Source organism: Pleurodeles waltl, chromosome 4_2, assembly GCF_031143425.1.
Source record: "Pleurodeles waltl isolate 20211129_DDA chromosome 4_2, aPleWal1.hap1.20221129, whole genome shotgun sequence".
Taxonomy (NCBI): Eukaryota; Metazoa; Chordata; class Amphibia; order Caudata; family Salamandridae; genus Pleurodeles; species Pleurodeles waltl.
Window position 1 is genome coordinate 1,057,501,082 of NC_090443.1, and position 25,834 is coordinate 1,057,526,915.

Genomic DNA, 25,834 nt, shown 5'->3' on the forward strand with positions numbered 1-25,834 from the left:
TAGGTATTCAGCAAACTCATGGCTAGAAAATGGCAGTCCATTATCTGTGAGTATTGTCTGTATCAAGCCATGGGTGGCCATGATCTTTTCAAAGCGAGGGATGATCTGAGAAGCAGTGAGGGACTCTACAATTTCAACTTCTGGATATTTGGAGAAATCATCAATCACTACTTGCATGTGACGACCATCTGGCAAACTTCCAAAATCTGCAATGGCCTGAAACCACAGTACCGGGTTGATGACCTCAGTGATGCCTGGTAGAGGACTCCCAGCTGGACCAACCGCTTGACATATTGCACATTGCCGCACTGCTCGATCAACTTGATTGTCAAGCCCAGGGAACCATACCTTGCTCCTCAATCGTGACTTCATTTTGACTATCCCTTGGTGCGATGAGTGGGCCAGCTCCACCACCGAATTCTGCAAAGAGACAGGAATATCCAGGCTGGGTCCTCTCAGCAATCATCCTTCAGGAGATATGACAAGCGTATTCCTGTCCTTATGCAGTGAGGCCAACATCATTCTGGCCTCAGCCGTTCTAAGAGTCACATTTTGAAGAACACTGTGCCACTTTCCAGATTCTACAGCTGACAGCACAAGCTGTAGACACTCATCACCATCAGTAGCCACTTTGATTTTATCACTGGAAATGGGTGAAGGGCGGGATCTTTCTACCACCAGCCTCACATACTCCTCTACTTCATCTGCATCAGCAATCTCTCGAGGAGTAGCTGGTCGGGCATGTTTTGACAGGTAATCAGCCGGGTTGAGAGATCCAGGTCTATATGCCACTTGAAAATGGTAATCTTGCAACTGCAGAATCCACTTTTGTACTCGTGGTGGGGGTTTGGAGGAAAAATTATTAAATAGTGGTATTAATGGCTTATGATCAGTATGCACTGTGAACGGTTGTCCATACAGGTAAAGATGAAAATGTCTGCAGCCCCAATGCACTGTAATAGCCTTCTCAATATAAGAATATCGCTATTCAGTCTCTGTCAAAGCATGACTTGCATACGCTACCGGAGCCCACTCTCCATCCGATTGTTTCTGTGCCAACACTGCTCCCAACCCAGTAAGACTGGCATCAACCGATAGCTCTGACTCTTTATGAGGGTCGAAATACACCAGTGTCGTGTGCTCCGACAATGCTGACTTGGTGGCTTGGAACGAAGCAGCTTGTTCAGGTCCCCACTCCCATACTGCATTGGCCTTTATCAAATCTCTGAGCGGGGCTGTCAGAGCTGTATGATTTTTTTGCGAAGCGTCCGCAGTAGTTTATCATGCCTAAATAACTACGAACGCCATAAACATTTGTGGGAGCTGCTGCGGATTGATTGTCTTTTACTTTGGCAGGATAGGGCATGACTCCATCCCCAGAGAAACGGTAACCTAAAAAGGCCACTTCAGTCTGTAAAAAGGCACACTTGTCTCTGTGAAGTGTAAGACCATTTTCTTGAAGCATGTGGAATGTCGCTCGAAGACGGTGAAGATGTAGCTCTATGGTGGGAGCATGCACTAGGATATCATCACTTACGTTGAAGACTCCAGGGAGACCAGCAAGCACCCCACGAATAGTGTCCTGAAAAATGTCCGCTGCGCTGGAGATCCCAAAACTCAAACGCTTGTACCTTCTCAGACCCACATGAGTGGAGAACGTGGTTATGCTTCCAGAGTCAGGATCTAAAATGAGCTGATGGTATCCAGCACACAGATTCATATTTGAGAACAGTTGTGATCCTGCCACCTCCACAACAATGTCATCCATGGTAGGTGGCAAATGACGTTCTTGTTTAATGGCGACATTTGGCAGGCGCATGTCAACGCAGATCCTCACTTCTTCTGGCTGTTTGGGTTCTGTGCAATTACAATCGGTGACACCCAGGGGGTGGGTCCTTCAACTTTCTCAATTATATCAGCCTGCTCAAGCTTCCTAAGCTCTTCTTCCACCTTCGGACGCAGATGGAATGCCATCCAACAGTGTTTTAATGCCACCAGCTGTATGGATTTATCAATGTGCAAACGTAGCATGTGGTCTTTCAACCAATCCCCTCGAAAAGCTGCTTAAACTCAGTTAGTAAACTCTCCACAGTTCTGAGGTGCACACTGAAAGCAAATGATACAAGGTTGAGTTGCTCAGCCGTTCTAGAACTTAGTAGCATGTCAGATCCAGTCTTTGTCACAAACACTCTAGTGCACACTGAACTCTCCACATAGGATAAGGTAGTAGTGAAAACCCCCGCTAATGGCAGTGGTTGCGATGATCCAAATGCATATACTTGAGTCGAGGTCGGCAGTAACTGAGGTTGAATGGGAAGAGTTTTCAAAAGTGTCTGCGCCAATATGGTAATGGAGACACCAGTGTCAATCAAGGCATGAATCTTGTGACCTGAACAACAGGGCACTCGCTTTTCGAGGGTACCCACCAGGCTGCCGAGCATGTATCACATGAACAGTCCCTTCTTCATCTTCATCGTCATCCAGATCGTCGTCTTCACCAACGACTACAGGTGGCTGTACTAAATGGACAGTTTTGGACTTTTGCGACTTTGCACGGGCAGCTGATTGACAAACCTTGGCAAAATGATTCATCTTATTGCAGCTTGAACATTTCTTGCCATGGGCTGGACATACACCTTGATGACAGAATGGGCCGCCACACAAAAAACAAGTTCTTGAGCTCGTGGCCACCTTTTACCGACTTTTCTTCTTCTCCATGACAGCTGTGGTGATGGCATTCACAGGTTCAACTTTAACCTGAGTCTGCAATGCCGCTTCCATAAGGGCTGCCCTTGCTTTTGACAGTTCTTTGGATTAGCCCATTGTGAGAATATTTGCCATTGACATACCAGGTACCTGTGGTATGTTTTCTCTCAACTTGACAGACGCACAGCCCTGTGCACAAATTTCATCCTCAGCGTCCACAAATGTACATTTGGGTGCTAGTTCTCTCAACCTGGCATAGAAGGTATCGACCAACTCATTTGGGAGCTGTTTTGCCTGCATTAACAAGAAGCGCTCATAGTCCGGGCTCACTAAGGGTTCAAAATGAGCAGTCAGAGCCCTTTTTAATTGAAAGGAGGGCCCTCCTCAACCAAAGACTTTCCTAGTTTATGGACAGCTGCAACTCCTAAGTGTAGGAGCATTGGGCAGCGTCCCTCCTCCTCCAAAGCTGTGACTGCAAAATAGGTTTCCAACCTATCCACCCAAATCAAAATCAAATCAAATCATTAACATTTATAAAGAGCGCTACTCACCCGTGCGGGTCTCAAGGCGCTAGTGCGGGTCTCAAGACCCACTCCTACCACCGAACCGCTTGGGTGGAAGGAGGATCTTCCACGAGAAAGGGTTATAGCGCAGGAATTGACGACATGGCTACCACGTTGCAGGACTGCACACAATAGTGTCAAACTCACTCCACACCTGTCGTATCTGTGGGGCGTGAACTGTGATATGATGGCGTCCTTGTTAGGGTAACTATGTGATAACCACGTCCCAGTACAGGTGGTCTCACATGGATATGCCCTTGTAGAAAAACAGTCACTGCCACCTCATTACCCTTGCAGTGTACAGTATTTGGTATGGTGTGCATCAGTGTCCTGACATGTTTCACCTATGCTTCTATATTGATATGTCCTGTGTTCAAGTAAATGCCACAGTTCCTCCAATGAATGGTTCCAAGTAGTTGTGTGTTCCTTTGTTTTTTTTTTACACAGTGCATAAAACTGTACGCTCCCTTTGTCTGTGTTAAATGGAGCCACTCATGCCCAGTAATATAGAGTGAAGCGTTCGTTCGCTGATAGGGCTTTTCTGTTTGTTAATGTTGTTGTTGTTGTTATTTTATAAGGAAACTGGGAATCCCACGAGGTTTCCATCACGTGGGTCCTCCTGCTCCCAGCCATGCCGCTTACCGCACACACACAGAGTCCTCTGTTGACTCCGATCACGAGGACTGCTGAACCGTTGCCCCGGCGACATCCAGGAAGCTTCAGGCTCACGTGCAGCCGCTTGGGGAAGCGCGCCTCCAGCACTTCACCTCGATGGGCCGGCTGTTGAGAGCCGAACATCGGAGCGTGCGCGTGGCAGGGCACAGCAACTACCGCCTCCGCCGCCGCTTCACCACGGCAACCTGCAGCAGTCAGGCCCCAACAGTGCGACACCTCCTGCATGAGCACAGCACGCTCCAGGAAAGCAGCACCGATTTCCGCGACCAGGAAGGCAGGTAAGGGTGCGAGGGAACAGGCACCGGCTCGTCGCCAATTTGTTGTGTTCGGTGGGTGATATTGCTAGGCCTAATGTCGCAGCAATATTCAAATCGATATGCACATATTACTCGGACACTGATTCTGGGTTACTGGCCATGAGGGACACTCCCTTGGCCTGTTTATTAGCTCCTGTTACGTCACCGGACACACCATCAGATATCTAGACAGCAGGGGAGACTAGGATCATCTCCCTCCATTTTTGTGCATCATGGGCTGGCCCATGACAAACATAACAAACCCCCAACTGTTTCCGGGATAGGGAGGGGCCTAGAGAAAGTTTGTAAATACTGCAAACTCAAGCCTGGCACTCTCTTCCCGCCAGTGGCGAGAGATTTACTCCCAGGTAACCTCACAGCCTGGCACTCACTCCCCGCCAGTGGAGAGAGATTTACTCCCAGGTAACCTCACAGCACTCACTGCCTGGCACTCACTCCCACCGGTGGCGAGAGGTTTACTCCCATGAAACCTCACAGCCTGGCACTCACTCCCCGCCGGTGGAGAGAGATTTACTCCCAGGTAACCTCACAGCACTCACTGCCTGGCACTCACTCCCCGCTGGTGGAGAGAGATTTACTCCCAGGTACCCACTCACTCCCCGCCGGTGGAGAGAGAGTTACTCCCAGGTAACCTCACAGCACTCCCTGCTGGCACTCACTCCCCATCGGGGGCAAGAGATTTACTCTGAGGTAACCTCACAGCACTCACAGCCTGGCACTCACAGCCTGGCACTCACTCCCTGTCGGTGGAGAGAGATTTACTCCCCGAAACCTCACAGCAGGCTTGTGCAATATAAATGCAGCCTAATGGGTTTTAAATGCATGTTTTGTGATTAAAGAGAGAACTTGCATTGATAAACCAGGTCAGTTGTGTTGATGTGCACGGATGGCTTTGTGAATGTTGTCCGTGTGGGGCTATGGGATGCACAACGCACACAGTGCGCCCCCAGCACAACAAACTGTTCCCCTGGTTAGAAATGCTGTGCGTGTGACAAACGTACATCTGGGGCCGACTAGACAAAAACCCACTGACACAATCCCAGCAGAGGCTGCACTGAGAGGGGACCAGGCGGGGAAGCTGTGAGCCTGGACCCTGGACCCTGGGCTGGGGGCACACTCCACCATCCACCACATACATCATGACACACATCACGACATACCTGAGGCTTCCAGGGTCACTTCTTGGGTGGAGACACCTACAGGAAGTGTCAACGCAGAGCTGGCCCTAAACGGCCACAGAGACACCCCATTCCTAAGAACAGAGACACCCCAAAACCTGAAGCAGTGGGACCCGAGGCCCTGGGCGCGCTCATGGAATTAGTAGAACTTAGGACCCCCTTACGCATGCTCCCGTGGGCGAAGGCACCGGTAGGACACGGCTCCCCACCTCACTTCTATCTGGTGGTCTCGCCACGTTAACACAGGTTCTCCTGGAGTCTTCCTCGAGGCACAGGATGTGGGCAGATTACCACTGACCTTGGGGAGGGGGGATATGGATGCTCCTTAAGCCGGGAGGTGATGGGCATACAGGCCCCTCACAATCATTCATTCAGGCATGAAGGTTCTTTGTAAATTTCTTGGCACTTGACTGACAGCCCACATGATGACCCTGGTACATGAGCACCAGTGTGGCCTCATAGCCGGTTAGCGCACCGGGATGAACCTTAGACGTCCAACCCATGCCCTTCAGCAGACTGACCACCGAGCAGAGGAACTGGCTTTGGTCCAACCCATGCCCTTCAGCAGACTGACCACCGAGCAGAGGAACTGGCTTTGGTCCAACCCATGCCCTTCAGCAGACTGACCACCGAGCAGAGGAACTGGCTTTGTTCGCCATCGACCTGGAAAAAGCATTTGGCACAGTAGACTGGGGTTATCTGCTCGAGGTGCTGGGAGTTATGGGTTTGGGTCCTCAGTTCTGTGGGCGGGTCCGGCTGCTCTACACTAAACCAAGTGCCAGGGCGCGCGTGGGGGGTTGTCGCTTGGAGTTGTGGATCCTGGGCCGTGGTCGTGACAGGGCTGCCCACACTCGCCACTCCTGTTTGTGCTTACAACAGAGCCCTTGGCGATAGGGGCCCGCAGGGAGCCGCGGGACTGGGGCATGAGAGATGTCCATCATGCTACGTCGCTCCACACAGGGGACCCCTGTTTTATCCCTCCTGCCCCCAAGGTGCATTGCCGTGATGCTGCAACTGCTAGAGGAGTTTGGGAACCTTTCTGGTCTCCGACTCAACCTGCCAAATCACTGCTGTGACCTCTCACCTCACTGGTCGGAACCTATGGACCTGTGGACCGTTCACCAAACATGGTATTCCGCTGACACAATTTAGATTCTTGGGGATCAAGGTGGCACCCACCAGAGCACTGCAACTGCGCCTTAATTTAGAGAGGGTCCTGGATGCATTGAAGTCATCTGTGTGGCGTTGTCCCTCTCCGTGATGGGCAGGGTGGCCATCAACACGACGTCTGCCCAGATGTCTGCAGGCACTACAGAGCTCTCTATGCCCCTCCCAAGAAAGGTATCCAAGCAGCTAAGCTCAGTTATCATTCCTCTCCTGTGGGGGGCCGGCATAGCAGGGTGGCCCTGACCATGCTGACCAGACTGTATGAGGAGGAGGGGTTAGAGGTTTCACAGCTCGAGCTATGCCACACATCCCCAATACGCAGCTGGCACCTGGGTAACAACTGGGAAAACATCTACTGGCTGGAAAGGTAGCCACAGAACGACTGCCAGAACCGAGGGAGGGTGCCGGGCTCTTGAAACACTTCCAATACATAGTTCAACAAACAGAGACAATTTGGCAACGTTTTGCTCAGACAGTACTGAAACAGGCTGTGGGAGGAGGCCTCTTTTTGCATAGTTAGCCCCCACTTTTTGCCTGATGTTGATGTGTTCTAGAAGTTGGTAGTGCCCAGGGCCCCTGCTAAACAGGTTCCCTGGGCCAGATCTCTTTCCCTAAAACTGTTGTGATGCTTGGCACAATTGATTATGCTCTTAAATTCCCCTGTAAGTCCCTAGTGAATGGGTACCCGAGTAAACAGGGGAAGAGATATTAAGAGTAGGCCCCTGGGGGCAGCAGTACTGACTGTGCCACCCCCAAGGGCCCTACACCCAGATGCACCCAGCATTGCCATTGCAGGCTAAGTGTACTGGGGCAACCCTAAAAAGATAAATTCGACAAGGCACATTCTCTGTGTGCCCTGTCCACCCTACACTGCATATATTATCGGTAAGTCACCCCTCTAGCAGGCCTTTAAACCCAAAGGCAGGGTGCACCATACTATATGTGAGGGCATAGCTGCATGACCAATATGCCCCCACTGTGTCCTTGTAAAACCTAGGACATAGCGAGTGAACAGAGCAGCCATTTTAATGTATGTACTGTGCACTGGTCAAACACGAGTTCCCCAGCTACATAATGGCCACTCTGCACCCTGGGTTGTTTGGTATCAAATAACTCAGAATATTAAATCCAAACTGATCCATTATTGGATTTAACCTTAAATGTACCCAGGGGCCACCTTAGGGGTGCCCCCTGCAAAAGCTAACCCTAACTGTCAGAGTTGCTGGCTGGTTCCATCCAGCTGCCACTCCAGACAGACAATATACAAATGTGGGGGAGAGCCCTGGCTCTCTGGTTTGTAAGACAATGCCCTTCCTGGGTGGAGGACCTAAGTCCCCCTCCCTCAGGAATGTGCAACCCCCTGGCAGTGAGCTTTAAAGGGCTACTGCCCCTGAAACTCGAGCCCCCAGGCCTGCTGCTAGCAGCAGAGGGCTTCCCCCTTTGCAAACCTCCACGTTTGGTGGGAGCAAAGGCGGGAAACCAGAAAAAGGGTAGGAGGAGTGGCCTCACTAAGAATGCACCACCCCTAAGGGCTTGCATTCGAAGCAGACCCTCTAATTCAGATTTCTCCATCTTGGAATGGAGAGAAATCACCAATGAGGTTTAGGGAAGTGACCCTTCCCACAGGAAGTGGTCACTACCAGGTTCCCCCTAAAACGCCCACTAAATTCAGTATTTAGTGGGCTCGCCTAAGCCAAGATTTTATATTTGAAAAGGACTCGAAGAAGATTCCAAGAAGACAAGAAAACCAGCACCAGAGAAACCGCAAGGACAAGAATTGAGGACCTGCTGCACCAGAAGGGGCGCCCAGCCCCCTGCTTGTGGCACCAGAGTCCTGATAATCACAACAGTGGAGGAGCTGGCCACTGGACCGACCCCAAGAAACCCAGGGGACCTCCAGGCTTCAAGGATCAACCCAGATCTCCCTCCTGAGTGGAGGCACCACTCAAGAAAAGCAGGTAAACTCCAAAAGAGCAAGAGGCCAGTGAAGGATTCTTCACTGATTTGCAGATATCTCTGCAACCAGAAGTCACAGCAGGACCCAACAAAACACATATGACAGTCCGGAAATGCCCCCCAACTGTATTAAGTTTGGTGGTGCTGCGACCCCTAGTGGCCGAGATAGAGCAATACCCTGGGTCCTGGTCAACTGACGTTCGACCAGGAGAAAACCAGCTCTCCCAGAGCTGACAAAAGGATCAGGAGGAAGCCCCAGTCGAGGGACTTCAGAAACACCCTGGACCTCCGACCAGAGTGCCCTTGTTGTCCTACAAGCGACCCCCAAAGAGACTTACCTCCAGCGGACTCCGTTGCGCGCAGCATTCAAGACTTCCAAAACTCCCTGCACTTGGCCACCCGGGGCCTTGCATCACGGGTTCTGCTGTGTGCCTTGGGTCCCCATCCACTTGTGACCTCGACAGCCAAAGGGAACCCCCAGGCACCACTTTGAATTTGCAAACCAGCTCCTTTTCCAAATGGCCCATCCAGGTGGCCTTGTGCCTGTGCCAAGAACCTTTCCAAAGCTGTTACCGCCGGAACCGGGAGCTGCCCAAAGCTCTCCCACTGGCACAAGGTGCCCATCGACCACTGCGACCGCCCTGCAACAGAAGAGACTGGTAACTCAACCGTACGATTTTTAATGCATTTTTAAAAGTGACTGCCTATTGATTCCAATGGTGTGTAATTACACACAGAAAGACTAACTTTCTTAAAACTTTAAAAAGTCATAACAAGAAAAGTACTTAACCTATTCTAAAAATTTTGGTGTTAAAAATGATATAAAAGTCTGAAGTATTTTTATAAATTCTGGCCTCGAGTTATTCATTGAGTGTGTGTGGTGCATGATTGGATTTGTGAGTACAGCAAATACTTAGCACATATCCTGGATTAGCCGAACTGTTCGACCAGCTACCTTAAAAATTAGAGCATTAGGTGGTCTGATTTTTACCCCTGAAAACTAACATGTGGTTGTTTGGACCCTCTGCATAGTGTACGTAGTTTGTACACTACATACAGAGACAGTCTCCAACAAAGGCCTCATTTCACTGCAAAGTCCCTGTCTGGACGCTGAAGCCAGTCAAACGATGATTGTCAATATGTCCATCTAAGCATGACAGGAGAGCAGGTGTGCTCACCTTGGGGCTTAAACCCCAGAGGGACTTTCCTCTCTTTCATAGAGGCCTGTCAGGAATTCACCCTGGGGCCTGTACATTTCTTACAATATGCAGGACTGGCTGAACTAGCCAGGGTGACCTGGCCCACCTACCCTGCTGCACCCACCGGCACACAGATCCTTGGGATCCTGCTGTCCTCTGGTGTAGGCTGGCCCTTGATCACACTGGTATATAAGGCTATGTGCACAGATGCAGCAGGACCCCTTCCGCAGGTACGTTCAGCCTGGGACATCCACTTGGACGCTATACTGGACAAAGGGGAGTGGACATGAGTCAATTACCTTATACACTCAGTTTCCTATAATGCCCACATGTGGAACACTACAACTTCCTCCACAGGACTTACATTGCCCCTAAAGGCTTTCACCATATGACTCCATCCTGCTTAGACTGGTGTCCTCGATGCGGAGACGGTGGGGGCAATGTTTGGCATTTGGCTTGACATTGCTGGGTATTGCAAAACAACTTGATCCAGGTGGTTGCGGATGTTATAAGGACCACGCACCTGAATATTTAACTCACACCACAGTGCTGTTTACTGCGCAACATTAAAAGACCAAAGGGCAGGAAGATGGCATGCACATTTTTGTGATTTTGTGCTAGTGTTGGCTAAGCGTAGAGTAGCTGGATGGAACAAAGGGCATCTGAGATTGAACACTGGCTCAGGGATGTACAATGGTCCCTGGTGGAGGAGACACACATGAAGCTTAGTAGGTGGGATGACAAGTTAGCTGAGGACCTCTCAGTGTGGGGAAACTTAAGTGACACACTCCTAGACCCTCTATCTGTTAGACCTCTGGTCAGGTTGCAGCAGGAGAGGTCTGTTGTGCCCTTTTGCTCCAGTGTGGCATTGTTCTGCTTGTGTCCATCTGATCATGGCGATGACAAGCAGCGAGGGGTTTCTCCTGCCAACAGTCCCACCTCCTCTAGTCTTTCCCTGTGTTCAGACAAAGACCTTGAGAACTCTTTGGCCGATGGCCTGGAGGTTGCCACTGCAGGGCTGATGGACGATGGGGCCTAGGAAAGTGTGGCTTCCTCTATTCAGGCTTCTAGAAGGGCCTTCGCTCTTGCATCCTTGGCTAGATATGGGCCTTCGGTGCTTAGATTGCGTGAGCGCAGACATGTGGTTGCACAGCCCGTTGGACTGAGGTGTTGGATTTTCTGCAGGGTGGCTTTCCACTAGATTTGAAGCTTTCTACCCTTAAGCTTAAAGGACACCTATTATGCACTTTAGAAACTTTTGGAGGAATCCTCAGGGTGAAGATGGTCTCTTTTATAGGTTATTTAAAGAGTTTGTTAACTTGAGGCCTTTCTGTAGACCGGTTTACCCTTCTTGGGATCTCTCTCTAGTCCTTGACGCTTTAAAGCGCTCTCCATTTCAGCCTTTTGCGAAGGATGAGTTAAAGTTGCTGATCTTGAAAGCTTTCTTTCTTAGAGCAAGTACTTCTGGGAGAAGGTTAGGGGAGTTGCACCCTTGTTGGAGACATCCCTTCTTTTAAGTTTTTGAGGACAGGATGGTGCCACGGTCTGGCCCGTCTTTTGTGCCCAAGATGAATTCTGTGTTCTGCAGGGAGCAAGAAGTCAATCTTTCAGCGTTTTACCCTAATCCTGATTTTCCTGAGGAGGCAGATTTGCACACTTTATATGTGAAAGAAGCAATTCTCACTGCCCTGGACAGGGTTTCAGATTTCACACTTTCACTGTTTGTGAATTGCAATCCAGCCAGGAAGGGATGCAAGTCTTGCATTCTTACTCTGAGTAGAGTGGGTCCATTCTTACCCTGAGTAGAGGGGTCTATTCTTACTCTGAGTCGGGTGGTCATTCTTACTCTAAGTAGGTGGTCTGTTCTTACTCTAAGTAGGGTGCTCCATTTTTACTCTGAATAGGTTGTCTGTTCTTACACTGAGTAGGTGATCCATTCTTACTCTGAGTAGGGTGGTCCATTCTTACTCTGAGAAGGGTGGTCTGTTCTTACACTGAGTAGGTGGTCCATTCTTACTCTGAGTAGGGTGGTCCATTATTACTCTGAGTATGGAGGTCTGTTCTTACTCTCAGTAGGGTATTCAATTCTTACTCTGAATAGGTGGGCTGTCCTTACTCTCAGTAGGGTGGTCCATTCTTACTCTGAATAGGTGGTCTGTTCTTACTCTGAGTAGGGTTGTCCATTCTTACTCTTAGAAGGGTGGTTCGTGCTTACTCTAAGTAGGATGGTCCATTCTTACTCTGAGTAGGGTGGTCCATTCCTAGTCTCAATAGGGTGGTCCATTCTTAGTCTCAATAGAGTGGTCCATTCTTACTCTGAGTAGGGTGGCTCTGTTCTTAACTTGAGTAGGATGGTCCATTCTTACTCTGAGTAGGTGGGTCCATTCTTACTCTGATTAGGGTGGTCTGTACTTACTCTGAGTAGGGTTGTCCATTCTTACTCTAAGTAGGGTGGTCCGTTCTTACTCTGAATAGGGTGGTCCGTTCTTACTCTGAATAGGGTGGTCCGTTCTTACTCTAAATAGGGTGGTCTGTTCTACCTCTGAGTATGGTGGTCTGTACTTCCTTTGAGTAGGGTGGTCCATTCTTACTCTAAGTAGGGTGGTCCGTTCAGCCTCTGAGTATGGTAGTCCATTCTTACTCTGAGTAGGGAGGTCCGTTCTACCTCTGAGTATGGTGGTCCGTTCTTACTTTGAGTAGGGTGGTCCGTTCTACCTCTGAGTATGGTAGTCTGTTCTTACTCTGAGTAGGGCGGTCCATTCTACCTCTGAGTAGATGGGTCCGTTCTTACTCTGAGTAGGGTAGTCTGTTCTTACTCCAAGTAGGGTGGTCCGTTCTTAATCTGAGTTGGGTGGTACATTCTTACTCTAAGTAGGGTGGTCCGTTCTTAGTCTGCGTAGGGTGGTCCATTCTACCTCTGTGTATGGTGGTCCGTTCTTACTCTGATTAGGCTGTTCCATTGCTTAATAGCCCCAACATTAGTGTTGCCTGGATGTCCTGTCCCTCTTGGGTAGAAGGTATGTCCACCAGATCTATGTCTCCTTCCTGCTGAGAATGGCAGAGGGCAACACTGAAAGAAATTTGTAGGGCAATGAGATTGGGCACATCCTCTACTTTAATCATGGACTGTGGAACAAATTAAACATTCACCCCCAGTCACAGATCTGGGTTTAATCCATTGTTATTTTGCTTGCATGTCACCACAGTCTGGACCCCGCCATATGCAAATCAGTCTTGACCCTGTTCCCCATGGGAACAGTCCAGCCCGAACTGCCAAGCGAGGTCCTCCCTGGACCGGAAACAAACATCCTGGGACTGGTTTCAGGGTATCACCCTTCATCATCCAGGCTAACTTGAATCCAGTGATGCAGCGAGCATGTGAGCCACATCTGAGCATACCCTAGCCACTTATGGCGAACATAGCAACAGTACAAAGCAAAATGATGGACGGAGAGCTGAAACATTTCAAGCACTCATCCCCAGTCACAGATCTGGGTTTAATCCATTGTTATTTTGTTAGGACGTCTCCTAGTTTGGACCCAGCCACATGCAAATCAGTCTTGACCCTGCTCCCCATAGGAACAGTCCAGCCCGAACTGCCAAGCCAGGTCCTCCCTGGACCGGAAACAAGCATCCTGGGACTGGTTTCAGGGTATCACCCTTCATCAGACAGGTTAGCTTGAATCCAGTGGTGCAGGGAGCACGGGGCCTACTTCTGGGCATACCTTCTGGGCGACAAATGCAAAACAAGCATTTGCAATGCAATAGGTCTCGCATTTTCTTGAGTTAGAGCTAATGTCATTATAAATGCATAACTGGACTTTTCTTGCCACATAAAATGGTCATCCCTGCCTCATAATTTTGTCTTTTCCTGCCATATAATTGCAGTGGCCCAGCATTTAACCAAAGCACTTCCATTTACCTTCTTCCTCTATCTTAAACCATGTACACTTATCATATAAACCTTTATCAGAAATTAAACTTTTGGCATCAGAGTGTAATGCTCAAAACACCATAACAAAAATATCATTTGGGATGGACTGGAGGGTGAAAGGGAAGAGGGAGTCAGGAGGAACGATGGAGAGGACAAGTGGCATAGGAACGGTGTCATGGGCCCTGGAGTAAAAAGGAGAATGGTTGACTGGAAGTTCAGTAGGAAAATACAGCAGTAATTAGAGTTGAGTGAGGTCCATAGGTCTCAGGGCCCCGGTGCCACTGCACCTGTTGCTCCATTGATAACTAGGCCTCAGGAGAGAAAGCGGATGGGGCAGATAAGAGAAGTGAAAGGAATACAACAGACAAAAGGAAGAAAGAGGAGTCGCAAATAAATAAAAGAAAGAAGGGAAAGAAAGAATGAGAAAATGAAAACACAACTAAGAAGAAATAGAGCAAATGTGTGAGACAACATTGAAAAGGGCAGGAAGCTAGCGAACAAACAATAAAGAGAATGAATGAAAGAAGTGTGAAAAGAAAGAGAAAAATTAACATTATAGAAAAAAGAGAGATGGTGAGAGAAACAAGCAGCGAAAGAACCAGGGCATGTATGTACTGACATGTTTCCCACAGACACAGAAAGGAAAAAACACTTTGACACTTCGCCCCGACAAGTAACTTGTGGCTTCCACATATAAACGTAAATTGACAGATAAAGATAAGAAAAACACTAGAGAAAGGAAGGAAGAAAGATCTAAAAAAAAAAAAGTGAAAGGAAGCATACCAAGTCAAAGGAGAGAGCAAATAAAGACAAAGAAAAGCATAAAATAGTGAAAGAATGAACGCTTGATCAAAAAAAAGAGAGGAACAAAACAAATAAAGAAATAGCAAGTTTTTGCAAGTTTGAAAGAGGAGGCAGCAAGAGGAAGAGGGAAATCAAAGAAGGGAGAGGAGTAGAAATAAACAGTTGAAAGAAAGAGCGAATGTGGATTTTAAGAGCTGAAAAGCGAAAAGTGGGGGGGAAAGAAAACATTGAGAGTAAACAGAGTAAATGAAAGAACGGAGTGAGATAGGTGACCCTCCCAAATAAAGGTGGCAAAACAGATTTAGTTGGCTCCCCACATCCTCAAACAGAAGTCAGAGTGTAGAGCAGCAGGGGGCGCTGCAGAGGAGCAGGAGTTGCTTTAGCAGAGACGTATGTGAACCCCAATAGAGCAGTATTGGGGCACTTCAGATCAGGATTGGGGGTACAGACAGAGCTGTGTCCCAGCCCAGTGCTGGTATAACAGAAAGGCAGCAGTGAGGAATGAGAAACGGAGCGCTGTGTAATTCCTGGTATTGGAATAATGGGGCGCTGGGTTAGGGTTGAGGTGCACTGACAGAGTTGTATGTGGGCTGCAGTACAGGAATACTAACAGGCACATAACATCAGAAGTGAGGTATGTTAATGGAGCTGTGTGTGAAGCTTAGTACTGGCGTGCTAGTGTTGGCGAGTGTTAGCCAGGAGGTGCCTGGTGAAGCTGCGAGTGGGGCCCAGCATGGGGGTGGCATTGCCGCTGAACCACAGAAGCGAGGAGTCCTGAGGGTGTGTGCATAAGCCTTAGTACTGAGAAGAAACGTGCACTGAATGTTAGAATTGATGGATTCTGGCGGAGCTGTGGTGATTCCCATCAACAGCGGCGTTGGATGTTAGACTTGAGGTGCACCGGCTGAGCTGTGGTTTGCTCTTCTGGTTCCAGTATTGGCTTCACAGTGGGACTGAATATTAGAATTGAGCTGCGGTAATGGAACTGTATGAGACCAGGGTCCCAGAATACAAAAGGAAGTGACCTTGCTGTGATAGAACTGAGGTGCACTGATGAAGCTACTCCCGAGGTCCCAGTACTGGAGCAGCAGATGTACTGACTGTAAGAACTGAGGTACTCTGGCAGTCAGTGTGTGTGATTCTGGCACTGGAATGGCTGAGGGCTTGGAGTGTGTGAACTGAGGTGCACTGGTGGAGCTGCACCCGAGGTCCCAGTACTGGAGCAGCAGAGTGTACTGACTGCAAGAACTGAGGTGCTCTGGCAGGCAGTGAGTGTGGGGTTCCTGGCACTGGCACGGCTGAGGCCTTGCAGCGTGTGAACTGAGGTGCACTGGTGGAGCTGCACCCAAGGTCTCAGTACTGGAGCAGCAGACTGTACTGACTGCAAGAACTGAGGTGCTCTGGCAGACAGCGCGTGTGGGGTTCCCAGCAATGGCGCGGCTGAGGGCTCAGAGTATGTGAACTGAGGTGCACTGATGGAGCTACTCCCGAGGTCCCAGTACGGGAAAAGCAGTGTGTACTGACTGTAAGAACTGAGGTACTCTGGCAGTCAGTGTGTGTGATTCTGGCACTGGAATGGCTGAGGGCTTGGAGTGTGTGAACTGAGGTGCACTGGTGGAGCTGCACCCGAGGTCCCAGTACTAGAGCAGCAGAGTGTACTGACTGCAAGAACTGAGGTGCTCTGGCAGACAGCGCGTGTGGGGTTGTGGCCCGGCTGAGGGCTCAGAGTATGTGAACTGAATTGCACTGACGGAGCTGCGCCTGAGGTCCCAGTATTGGAGCAGCAGAGTGTACTGACTGTAAGAACTGAGGTGCTCTGGCAGACAGCGAGTGTGGGGTTCCTGGCACTGGTACGGCTGAGGCCTTGCAGCGTGTGAACTGAGGTGCACTGATGAAGCTGCTCCTGAGGTCCCAGTACTGGAGCAGCAGAGTGTACTGACTGTAAGAACTGAGGTGCTCTGGCAGACAGCGAGTGTGGGATTCCTGGCACTGGCACGGCTGAGGCCTTGCAGCGTGTGAACTGAGGTGCACTGATGGAGCTGCTCCTGAGGTCCCAGTACTGGAGCAGCAGAGTGTACTGACTGCAAGAACTGAGGTGCTCTGGCAGACAGCGAGTGTGGGGTTCCTGGCACTGGCACGGCTGAGGCCTTGCAGCGTGTGAACTGAGGTGCATTGATGGAGCCGCAAGTGTGATCCCAATTTGGAGCAGAAGTGGGCACAGTCTAAGGATTGCGGAGCCCTGGTAGAGCTGGGTGCCTTGGCTATAAGCAACAGGTAGGCACACTTGGAAAAGAAAATCCAGGCCAAGGAAGGGCAGGAGCCAGGGTGCAGAGAGTGGGTGCAGAGTGATAACAGCCTGATATATAGCCTTGTTTACAGCTAAGCTCCGAGCAAGAATGCTCTGCAAATGAAAAGGGAAGCTTTCCTGGACAGGAGCAGGAAACAAAGTAAAAAAGTAAAAGTCCCCTTCAGATTAGATAAACAGGACAAAGCGGAATGATATGGTATTTGGTCCCTGCTCCCACACAGAAGGAGGGACAAAGAGGCATGACTGACCAGTAGCAAGCAAGGATTTTTAAATGACACTGAAACTAACAAATGAAATAGCTGGAAGCCCACAGAAGTAGTATACTTAAAAGTATACAAGAGGTCGGACGCTCACGCTCGGCCAAACAATAGATGATGGGCAGAATGCAGAACAAATCAAACATATCCCCCCCCCCCATGAATGTTTGCATTTTTCAGTATGCCAGCCATCATCTGTTCTTTTTGCTCTATGGTAATCAGTCATCACAGACTAACTTAGGAAATTGTCCTGGAAGAGGTTTTGGCATCTAAGGTACTTTCCTCTGTAACACACCAGAGGAGGGGTTGTCTGACTAAGTAAAAGAAACAGAGTTGAGCCTGAATGTTCAGTTACTGCTTGGATGAATTAGCCATTCCTTCCCTCCAGGTGTGATCAGGTGGAGTGTTAGGGGGCTGAAGTCAACTAACACAGGAAGTGGTGATCGTGGGGGGTTGATACTCTTAAGAATTGATGGGTCTGTCTGAGAGGTGCAGGGGCGTCAGCTTGTAATTAATGTAAGCGAAAATGTACTCGAAGTAACGCAATTATTGGTAAGTAATTGGAACGTCACTCCCCCTCCTGCTTCAGTGCGCTTCCCGCTTGGGGCATCGTCGCCCCTCACGTAGCTTTCTCTTTCTCTCTCTTTGTCCCTCTGTCTCTCTTTCTCTGTCTGTCTCTCTCTGCCCCTCTCCGTCTCTCTCTCTCCACTTTCTTTCTCTCTCTCCCTATCTCTCTCTCTCTTTCTCTCTCGATCTCTCTGTCTCTCTCTCTCTCTCCCTCTGTCTCTCTCTCTCTCGCTCTACACTCTCTTTTTCTCTTTCTCTATCTCTCTGTCCCTCTCCGTCTCTCTCTCTCCACTTTCTCTCTCTCTCTCGCCCTCTCTCTCTCTCTTTCTCTCTCGATCTCTCTGTCTCTCTCTCTCCCTCTGTCTCTCTCTCTGTCTCTCTCTCTCCACTCTCTTTGTCTCTCTCTGTCTCTCTCCACTCTCTTTGTTTCTCCTTCTCTGTCTCTCTCTCTCTCCACTGTCTTTCTCTCTCTATCTCCCTATCTCTCTTTGTCTCTCTCTATCTCTCTTTGCCTCTCTCTCTCTCTGTCTCTCTCTCTCTGTGTCACACACACAGACTCTCTCTCTCGCTTGACGTCACTATACACAGCTGTCACCAGCCTCCCCACAGCGATACCACCGTAGAACCCACGAGGCTTCTGTGCGCTATGTGCCCCAATGGAGCCCGCCTCATCTTGACAGCCGGAGCACGTCCGCCGCCCCCTCCCTAAGACCTGCACCAGCCATTGCTCTTCCCCTCCAGAGCAGGGGTGCCCGGGGGAGGAGGATGGGTGCTATCATGGGGGGCGAGGGGGCTCTGAGGTGGGCGGGAAAAAACTCTGATATCTGACCTTTAAGAAGAGTACATTAGACTGAGGGGGGGCGGGGGAGACATACAAACGCTCGGACAGGCAGAAACAGTGTGCCGGGTGGGTGGCTGGAGGTAGAGAGTGAACACCGAGATAGATAGCGCCTAGCCCCGTAGGGACAGGTGTCCAGCAGCTACAGAGAGGGCGCTGGACGGAGGTATGAGGGGGAGGCCTCGGGGCGGGGGTGGAGGAAGGGAGGGACCGAGGCTGCAGGGCTGGGGCACGTGTGGGGGGGGGTCGGAGAGGGGAAGAAGAGGAGAGGAAGGGAGCGGGAGAGAGGGACAGAGAAGAGAGAGAGAAGGAGAGAAAAAGAGAGAGAGGAGAGGCAGGGGAGAGAGTGAGAGATAGAGGAGAGAGGGGAGGGAGTGGGAGACAGAGGGGGAGAGACAGACAGCAGGAGAGAGAGAAGGAGAAAAATGTGTGAGAGAGAGGGGCTACAGAGAGGAGAAGAGGGAGAAAGGAAGAGAGCGAGAGAGAGAGAGAGGGAAGGAAAGAGGGAGGGAGAGAGAAGGAGAGAGAGTGCGGGAGAGGAGGAGAGGGTGAGTGTAGGGAAGAGAGCGAGGACGAAGAGAGGGTGAGTGTAAGGAAGAGAACAAGGGATAGAGGAGAGGGTGAGTGTAAGGAAGAGAGCAAGGGAGATAGAGCGAGAGGAGGAGAGGGTGAGTGTAAAACAGAAAAAGGAGGAGGAGAGGGTGAGTGTACAACAGAGAAAGAAAGAAGGAGGAGAGGATGAGTGTAAGAGCGAGAGAGAGGAGGAGGTTAGGGGGAGGGTAAGGTAGAGAACGAGGGAGAGAAAGAGGAGGGGAGAGTGAGTGTAAGGAAGAGAGTGAGGGAAAGATGACAGGTTAAGTGTAAGGAAAAAAACGAGGGACAGAGAGACAGAGGAGGAGAGGGTGAGTGTAAGGAAAAGAACGAGGTAGAGAGAGGAGTCATGGGTGAGTGTAACGAAGAGAGCGACAGTGAGGACGAGAGGCTGATTGTAAGAAAAAGTGCGGGAGTGAGGAGGACAGTGTTAGTGTAAGGAAGAGAGTGAGAGAGCAAGGACGAAGAGAGGGTGAGTGTAAGGAAGAGAGCAAGGGATAGAGGGAGTTCGAGAGGATGAGTGTAAGGATGAGAGAGAAGTCCAGGGGGGAAGCAAAGAGGAAAGCAGATGAAAGAGGAGGATGAAAAGAGAACGGGAAGCCAGGAGAGGGCAGCGAGGAGGGGGGGGGGGGGGTGAGGACAGGGGCCGGGCGAGGAGGGACACCTCCACGGGAGAGAGAGCGAGGGAGGAGGGATACACATGTGATGGGGAGGAGGCAAGGGCCTGTCTCTGAGGTGGAAGAGGGGATGAGAGAGGCAGAGAGAGGTGGGAGAGGGAATGAGAGAGGCAGGGAGAGGTGGGAGAGAGGTGGGAGAGGGAATGAGAGAGGTGGGAGAGGGGATGAGAGAGGCAGGGAGAGGTGGGAGAGGGAATGAGAGAGGTGGGAGAGGGGATGAGAGAGGCAGAGAGAGGTGGGAGAGGGAATGAGAGAGGCAGGGAGAGGTGGGAGAGAGGTGGGAGAGGGAATGAGAGAGGTGGGAGAGGGGATGAGAGAGGCAGGGAGAGGTGGGAGAGAGAGGTGGGAGATGGGATGAGAGAGGTGGGAGAGAGGTGGGAGAGGGGATGAGAGTGGGGATCACAGAGGCAGGGAGAGGTGGGGAGAGAGGTGGGAGAGGGGATAAGAGAGGTGGGAGAGAGGTGGGAAAGGGGAAGAGAGAGGCAGGGAGAGGTGGGAGAGGGAATGGGAGAGGCAGGAAGAGGTGGGGGAGAGAGGTGGGAGAGGAGGATGGGAGAGGCAGGGAGAGGTGGGGGAGGGGATGAGAGGCAGAGAGAGGTGGGGAGGGGATAAGAGAGGCAGGGAGAGGTGGGAGAGAGAGGTGGAGGAGAGAGGTCGGAGAGAGAGGTGGGAGAGGGGATGAGAGAGGCAGGGAGAGGTGGGGGAGAGAGGTGGGAGAGGGGATGAGCGAGGCAGAGAGAGGTGGGGGAGAGGTGGGAAAGGGGATGAGAGAGGCAGGGAGAGGTGGGGGAGAGAGGGGAGAGGGGATGGGAAAGGCAGGGAGAGGTGGGGGAGAGAGGTGGGAGAGGGGATGGGAGAGGCAGGGAGAGGTGGGGGAGAGAGGTGGGGAGAGAGGTCGGAGTCGGGACGAGGGGAGCGGGGGCTCTTACTTCTTCCAGAGTGTCCGGAGCTCCTGCGGAAATCAAGCCTGGTCCTGCAGGTGGGGCCCAGCGCTTCTTCAACACCCAGGTCACGTGAATTTACTTCACCCCCGCCCTGCTAACTGACTGCCAAGCCATGACATAAAGCGGGATGTTACTCAATGCTCGGGGCTTGGCAGCCTGACTCAGTACCAGCTCACGAAGGATGACACGAGCAATCACCAAACACACAAAAAGACACACGTGAAATAACCAAACAAATAAAAAGAGACACGAGCAATCACCCAAAAAAAGGAGACACAAATAATCACCAACAAGAAATGAGACACGAGCAATCACCAAACAAAAAAAGAGACACGAGGAATCACCAAACAAAAAAAGAGACACGAGGAGTCACCAAACAAAAATGAGACACAAGTAATCACCAAACAAGAAATGAGACACGAGCTATCACGAAGCAAAAAAAGAGACATGAGGAATCACCAAACACAAGCAAAGAGACACGAGCAATGACCAAACACATAAAAGGAGACACGAGCAATCACCAAAAACATAAAAAGAGACACAGCAGTCACCAAACACATAAAAGGAGACACAAGCAATCACCAAACAAGAAATGAGGCACGAGGAATCATCAAACACATAAAAAGAGACACGAGCAATCACCAAACAAGAAATGAGACATGAGGAATCATCAAACACATAAAAAGAGACACTAGCAATCACCAAACAAAAAAAGAGACATGAGGAATCACCAAACATAAAAAGACACGCGCAATCACCAAACAAGAAAAGAGACACAAGCAATCACCAAACACATAAAAAGAGACACGAGGAATCACCAAACAAGAAAAGAGACACGAGGAATCACCAAACACAAGCAAAGAGACACGCGCAATCACCAAACAAGAAAAGAGACAGGAGGAATCACCAAACCAAAAACGAGACACGAGCAATCATCAAACAAGAAAAGAGACACAAGGAATCACCAAACACATAAAAAGAGACACAAGGAGTCACCAAACACATAAAAAGAGACACAAGGAATCACCAAACACATAAAAAGAGCCACGAGCAATCACCAAATAAGAAAAGAGACAGGAGCAATCACTAAACAAGAAATGAGACACGAGGAATCACCAAACAAAAAGAAGACACAAGCAATCACCAAACAAGAAAAGGGACACGAGCAATCACCAAACAAAATGGAGACACAAGCAATCACCAAACAAGAAAAGAGACATGAGCAATCACTAAACAAGAAAAGAGACAGGAGGAAACACCAAACACAAGCAAAGAGACAAGAGCAATCACCAAACAGAAAAAGAGACACGAGGAATCACCAAACAAGAAAAGTGACACGAGCAATCACCAAACAAGAAAAGAGACATGAGCAATCACCAAACAAGAAAAGAGACAGGAGGAAACACCAAACACAAGCAAAGAGACAAGAGCAATCACCAAACATAACAAGCATTTGCAATGCAGTGGGTCTCGCATTTGGTTGAGTTAGAGCTATTAACATTGTAAACTCCTAATCGGACTTTTCTTGCGACATAAATTGAAAACTAAAAGTTAAACAGTTTCACAAAAGTGAGTCGATTCACAGGGCCATGGCTGCCATAAGCATCAGCGTGAAGAGAGACACAAAAGGAAAAAGAAGTTCACCCGCAGTCAAACTTATCAGCAAAAGTGCATAACAGGGGCGATGGTGAAGGCGGTAAGAAAGCCTCCCCAAAGAGGGACAAACGTAAGCCATTTACCCATGTCGTGAAAGGATTTCTGAAGGGCACGCCCACGAACCAGCGGTAGTGATGAGTCTGATGTGGGCATTGTTAAAAGTCCAGAAACACATAATCAGGGAGGTCAGTGTATGCAGGTAACACAGGACGCTGCCACATTTGTAATACACGCAGGCTGTGCTCTGTGCATAGTACCAGAGTGCATAGTCAAACTGTGCTCTGCAGCCTTACATACCATCCTATTATGTACCACCACCAGCCTCTGCAGAGCCTACGTGTGCCACCTCACCACTGCTGTGATTAGAGATTGGTCTGTGAAACTATCTATGGGGTCCTGATAATATTGTGGGTTATAAACACAACAGCCCTTCAACTGAAGTCTTTTCGGCAAGGGTTCATCTTTTCAAATACTATAGGTTACTATGTAACCTACGTAGTAAACCACAAATTCCCCTTATAAAAGCGTACTCGGGTAATTGTGTGACCTTTGTCGTGATGAACAATCAATGAGCCATCTATAGGGTTTGTGTATGATGCAATCATGGCCCATTTGGGCTGTGTGCCTTGTGTCAGTATACAGTCCCCACCAGGCACAGGCACATGCGCAGATCCAAAATAGCGGCTGCTGAAAAAACCATCAACAGGCTTCAGGCAATCAGATTACCAATTTAGTTAGAAAGTTGAAACACCGGTGACAGTTTACACAATTCTACTCTTTATTTTAGCATTTGAAGTGTGACTGCCTGTATCTACTCTAAGAAGGCAGGGCGGGTGTGAGGAATGTGCATTTCCATTGCTACCTTTTGAGAATGTACACTGTTTGTCAGCGACCTCAGAACTAAGTCAGTCACTTTCCCCTAAATGCGGGCCATACACAAGTCACTCAAATTATGTCTTGTGAAGAAAATGAAAAGATAATTTAAACGTTTGAGAAAATGTTCCACCGGGCCTGGACCCAGCAAAGCAAGTTGTTTAATGCAAATAGCAAAAAAGATTTTTAAACAAATAGTTTCAAAAGGGTGCTCAATGTCTTTTGATGAATGGTTGAATACTTTTAAACACGATTTATTATTCCCTGACATTTGAATGCTCAAGTGGGCCTCAAAAGACATTTAAATAATGAAACCTATCAGCAAAAGTGCAATTAAGAATGTAACCGGCAAAAGTGCAATTAACTGTGTAACGGGGTCGATATTATGCGAAGCGCTCAATTTTTGCCAAAGGAGATACCGCTACGAAAATAGATAAAAAGTAGTCCACAAACCTGACGGGAAACAGCGAGCCTCGCATGTTTTCTGTACTTGGTCGCTGCGCTCGAGGAGGGCTAGCCACCGGAAAAGGCATGACATGTGCGTGCCTTCCTCTAATGAAATCAAGCAGATTCTAACAGGCAAGCCCACGAACCAATGAAAGACACTAACGTGACGTGGACGGGACTCCGAGCCCTTTTCTAATTCCTAAAGCGCCTCGCTGGCGATACGCATGCACGAGCGCATGCGACGCAGGCTCGACCCTAAAAATTTGCAAAGGTTCAAGATTAAACTTAAGACAATGGAGCATGAAAATAAGCTGCTATTTCTCGTGAAGCTCAAAGGCATACATCTGAACAAAACATATTTCTTTGAAACACAGGCCTACCCGAGAGTGGGTAGAGGTCTAACGAACCCAGGGCAAACTGACTGACCGCACAGAACAAACACACCCGGAAAACTGCGCACAAAAGGAAGGGCAGCTTATTTGAAATGAATGCAAGGAACAGTCAAAAGAAACTGAAACAGGAGGTTAAGTCCCTCTAGTCTTGGTGCATAAAGTGTCTGCTTCTGCAAAGTGTGCAATATTGTCTTTTCTGACCTTCAGTAAATTGAGGTCAATTCTTGATGTATCATTTTCTTATTTTCAGGGTTAACAGAGGGGCTCGGCCAGTTTTTGCATGCCTCCATCGTAGTTATGTATGGAGTTCTGTGTAATGGATATTTCTGGGGTGGAAGTATGGAGTGGGGTGGGAGTTGAGGGTTTGAGGTTATAGGAGTTTAGTTGTTTGGTTAGAAAGAAATCATATCTTTACCAGGTCTCATCTATTGCATTTTCTATAGCTCTACAGTGTTTATGTATAACTAGATGTCACAGGTAAGTAAAAGGAATGAGTACCAAATTATTTTCTTATATAAATGGACTGTTGGAAAGGATAAAAGGGGGACACTGTTGTAATATGCCAAACAACACTCGCCTGATACCCTGATGCTGCACCTATTGGGGTCCAACAGTAACCTCTTAGAGTGCAGTGGTTACAATAGAGCTTATCATGCTGGCTTTGCCAGTGGATCACATGGGGGTTGCAATATTGCTGCATAAGCCCTTGCTCTTTGTGGTGAAACAGGTCATGCTGGACCCTATTGCCTGCTATGAAGCCCACGCATGAATGTTTATCAGCGTGTACACACCACCAGCGCTGACCCATTATATTCTGGTGCTACTATTCCTGCTTCACTACAGAGCATGTTTACACAAGGAGGAGATTTCAATGCGGTACTATATCACTGAACTTCCACCGTCTTCGAATGGACATCACCTTTTGGGGTACATGATGTCTGGCATGCTTTGCTTTGCACAAAGGGGCTAAGAGTTTTACGCATTATTCTTCTCAATATAGCTCTTTCTCCAGATTTGAGTATTTCTTCCCACCCACAAAATATTTGATCTGGGTTTGGGGATCTGATACGCTGCCAATAAAAACATCTGACTACTCTCCATTGCTGTTGTGTTAAGAGAAGGGACAAACACAGCATGTGGGAGCTGACTGCCTGATAGCTAGTTGATGACAAATTCAGTGACTAACGTAGAACTGAAGTACAATCTTATTTTCAATTTACTGAGGGTTCAGTACCATCAGTCAATATCCTTTGGGAGGTCTCCATGTCTGTCCCCAAAGGGAAAGCCAAAACATATCTCTACCATAGGTATAAAAAGAAAGAGACAACGAAAAGCAGCCATGACTCAACCGTGCTCAGATTTGAGGCTGGATTTGACTTTATTAAAGACGTCTCTGTGTTACGTCAGCTGGAAATTGCAAGACACTCACTCAGCCAGCTCACGCTACATACAGCTAGAGCTACACAGAGCATGTCACAGAGAAGAATTTATGAGTCAAGGGACTAGTCAGGCAAGCTGTTATATTGGTGTAGTGCTTTCCTCTTATTTAGTTTTAAAGCACTAACATAACACAACAGAAATGCACTTCTGAGGTCAAAGAAGACTTTTATTGTTGTTAATTCTTCCCCAACCACAATATTTATGAATGACGAATTAGTAGCTTTCAAGTCCGCGTTAATCAAACAAAATATATCAGTTTGCAATATACACAGCAGGTTATATTTATAAGATATTGAATGCAAAGCAAAACAAATACTTCACCGTGTGGGAACTATCTACAGCTTC

The 25,834-nt window shown here is 48.9% G+C and overlaps 1 protein-coding gene across 1 annotated transcript in view; it reads right to left on the minus strand.

Moving 5' to 3' along the window:
* Positions 1-20,774, minus strand: part of LOC138293751 (glutathione S-transferase P-like) — a 160,333-nt gene extending 139,559 nt beyond the window's left edge. Inside the window, exon 1 of the mRNA XM_069233091.1 lies at positions 20,667-20,774. Within this exon, the coding sequence (XP_069089192.1) occupies position 20,667 (1 nt within the window). The 5' untranslated portion in view covers positions 20,668-20,774. The remainder of the gene's footprint in view (positions 1-20,666) is intronic.
* Between the last annotated feature and the right edge of the window lie 5,060 nt (positions 20,775-25,834).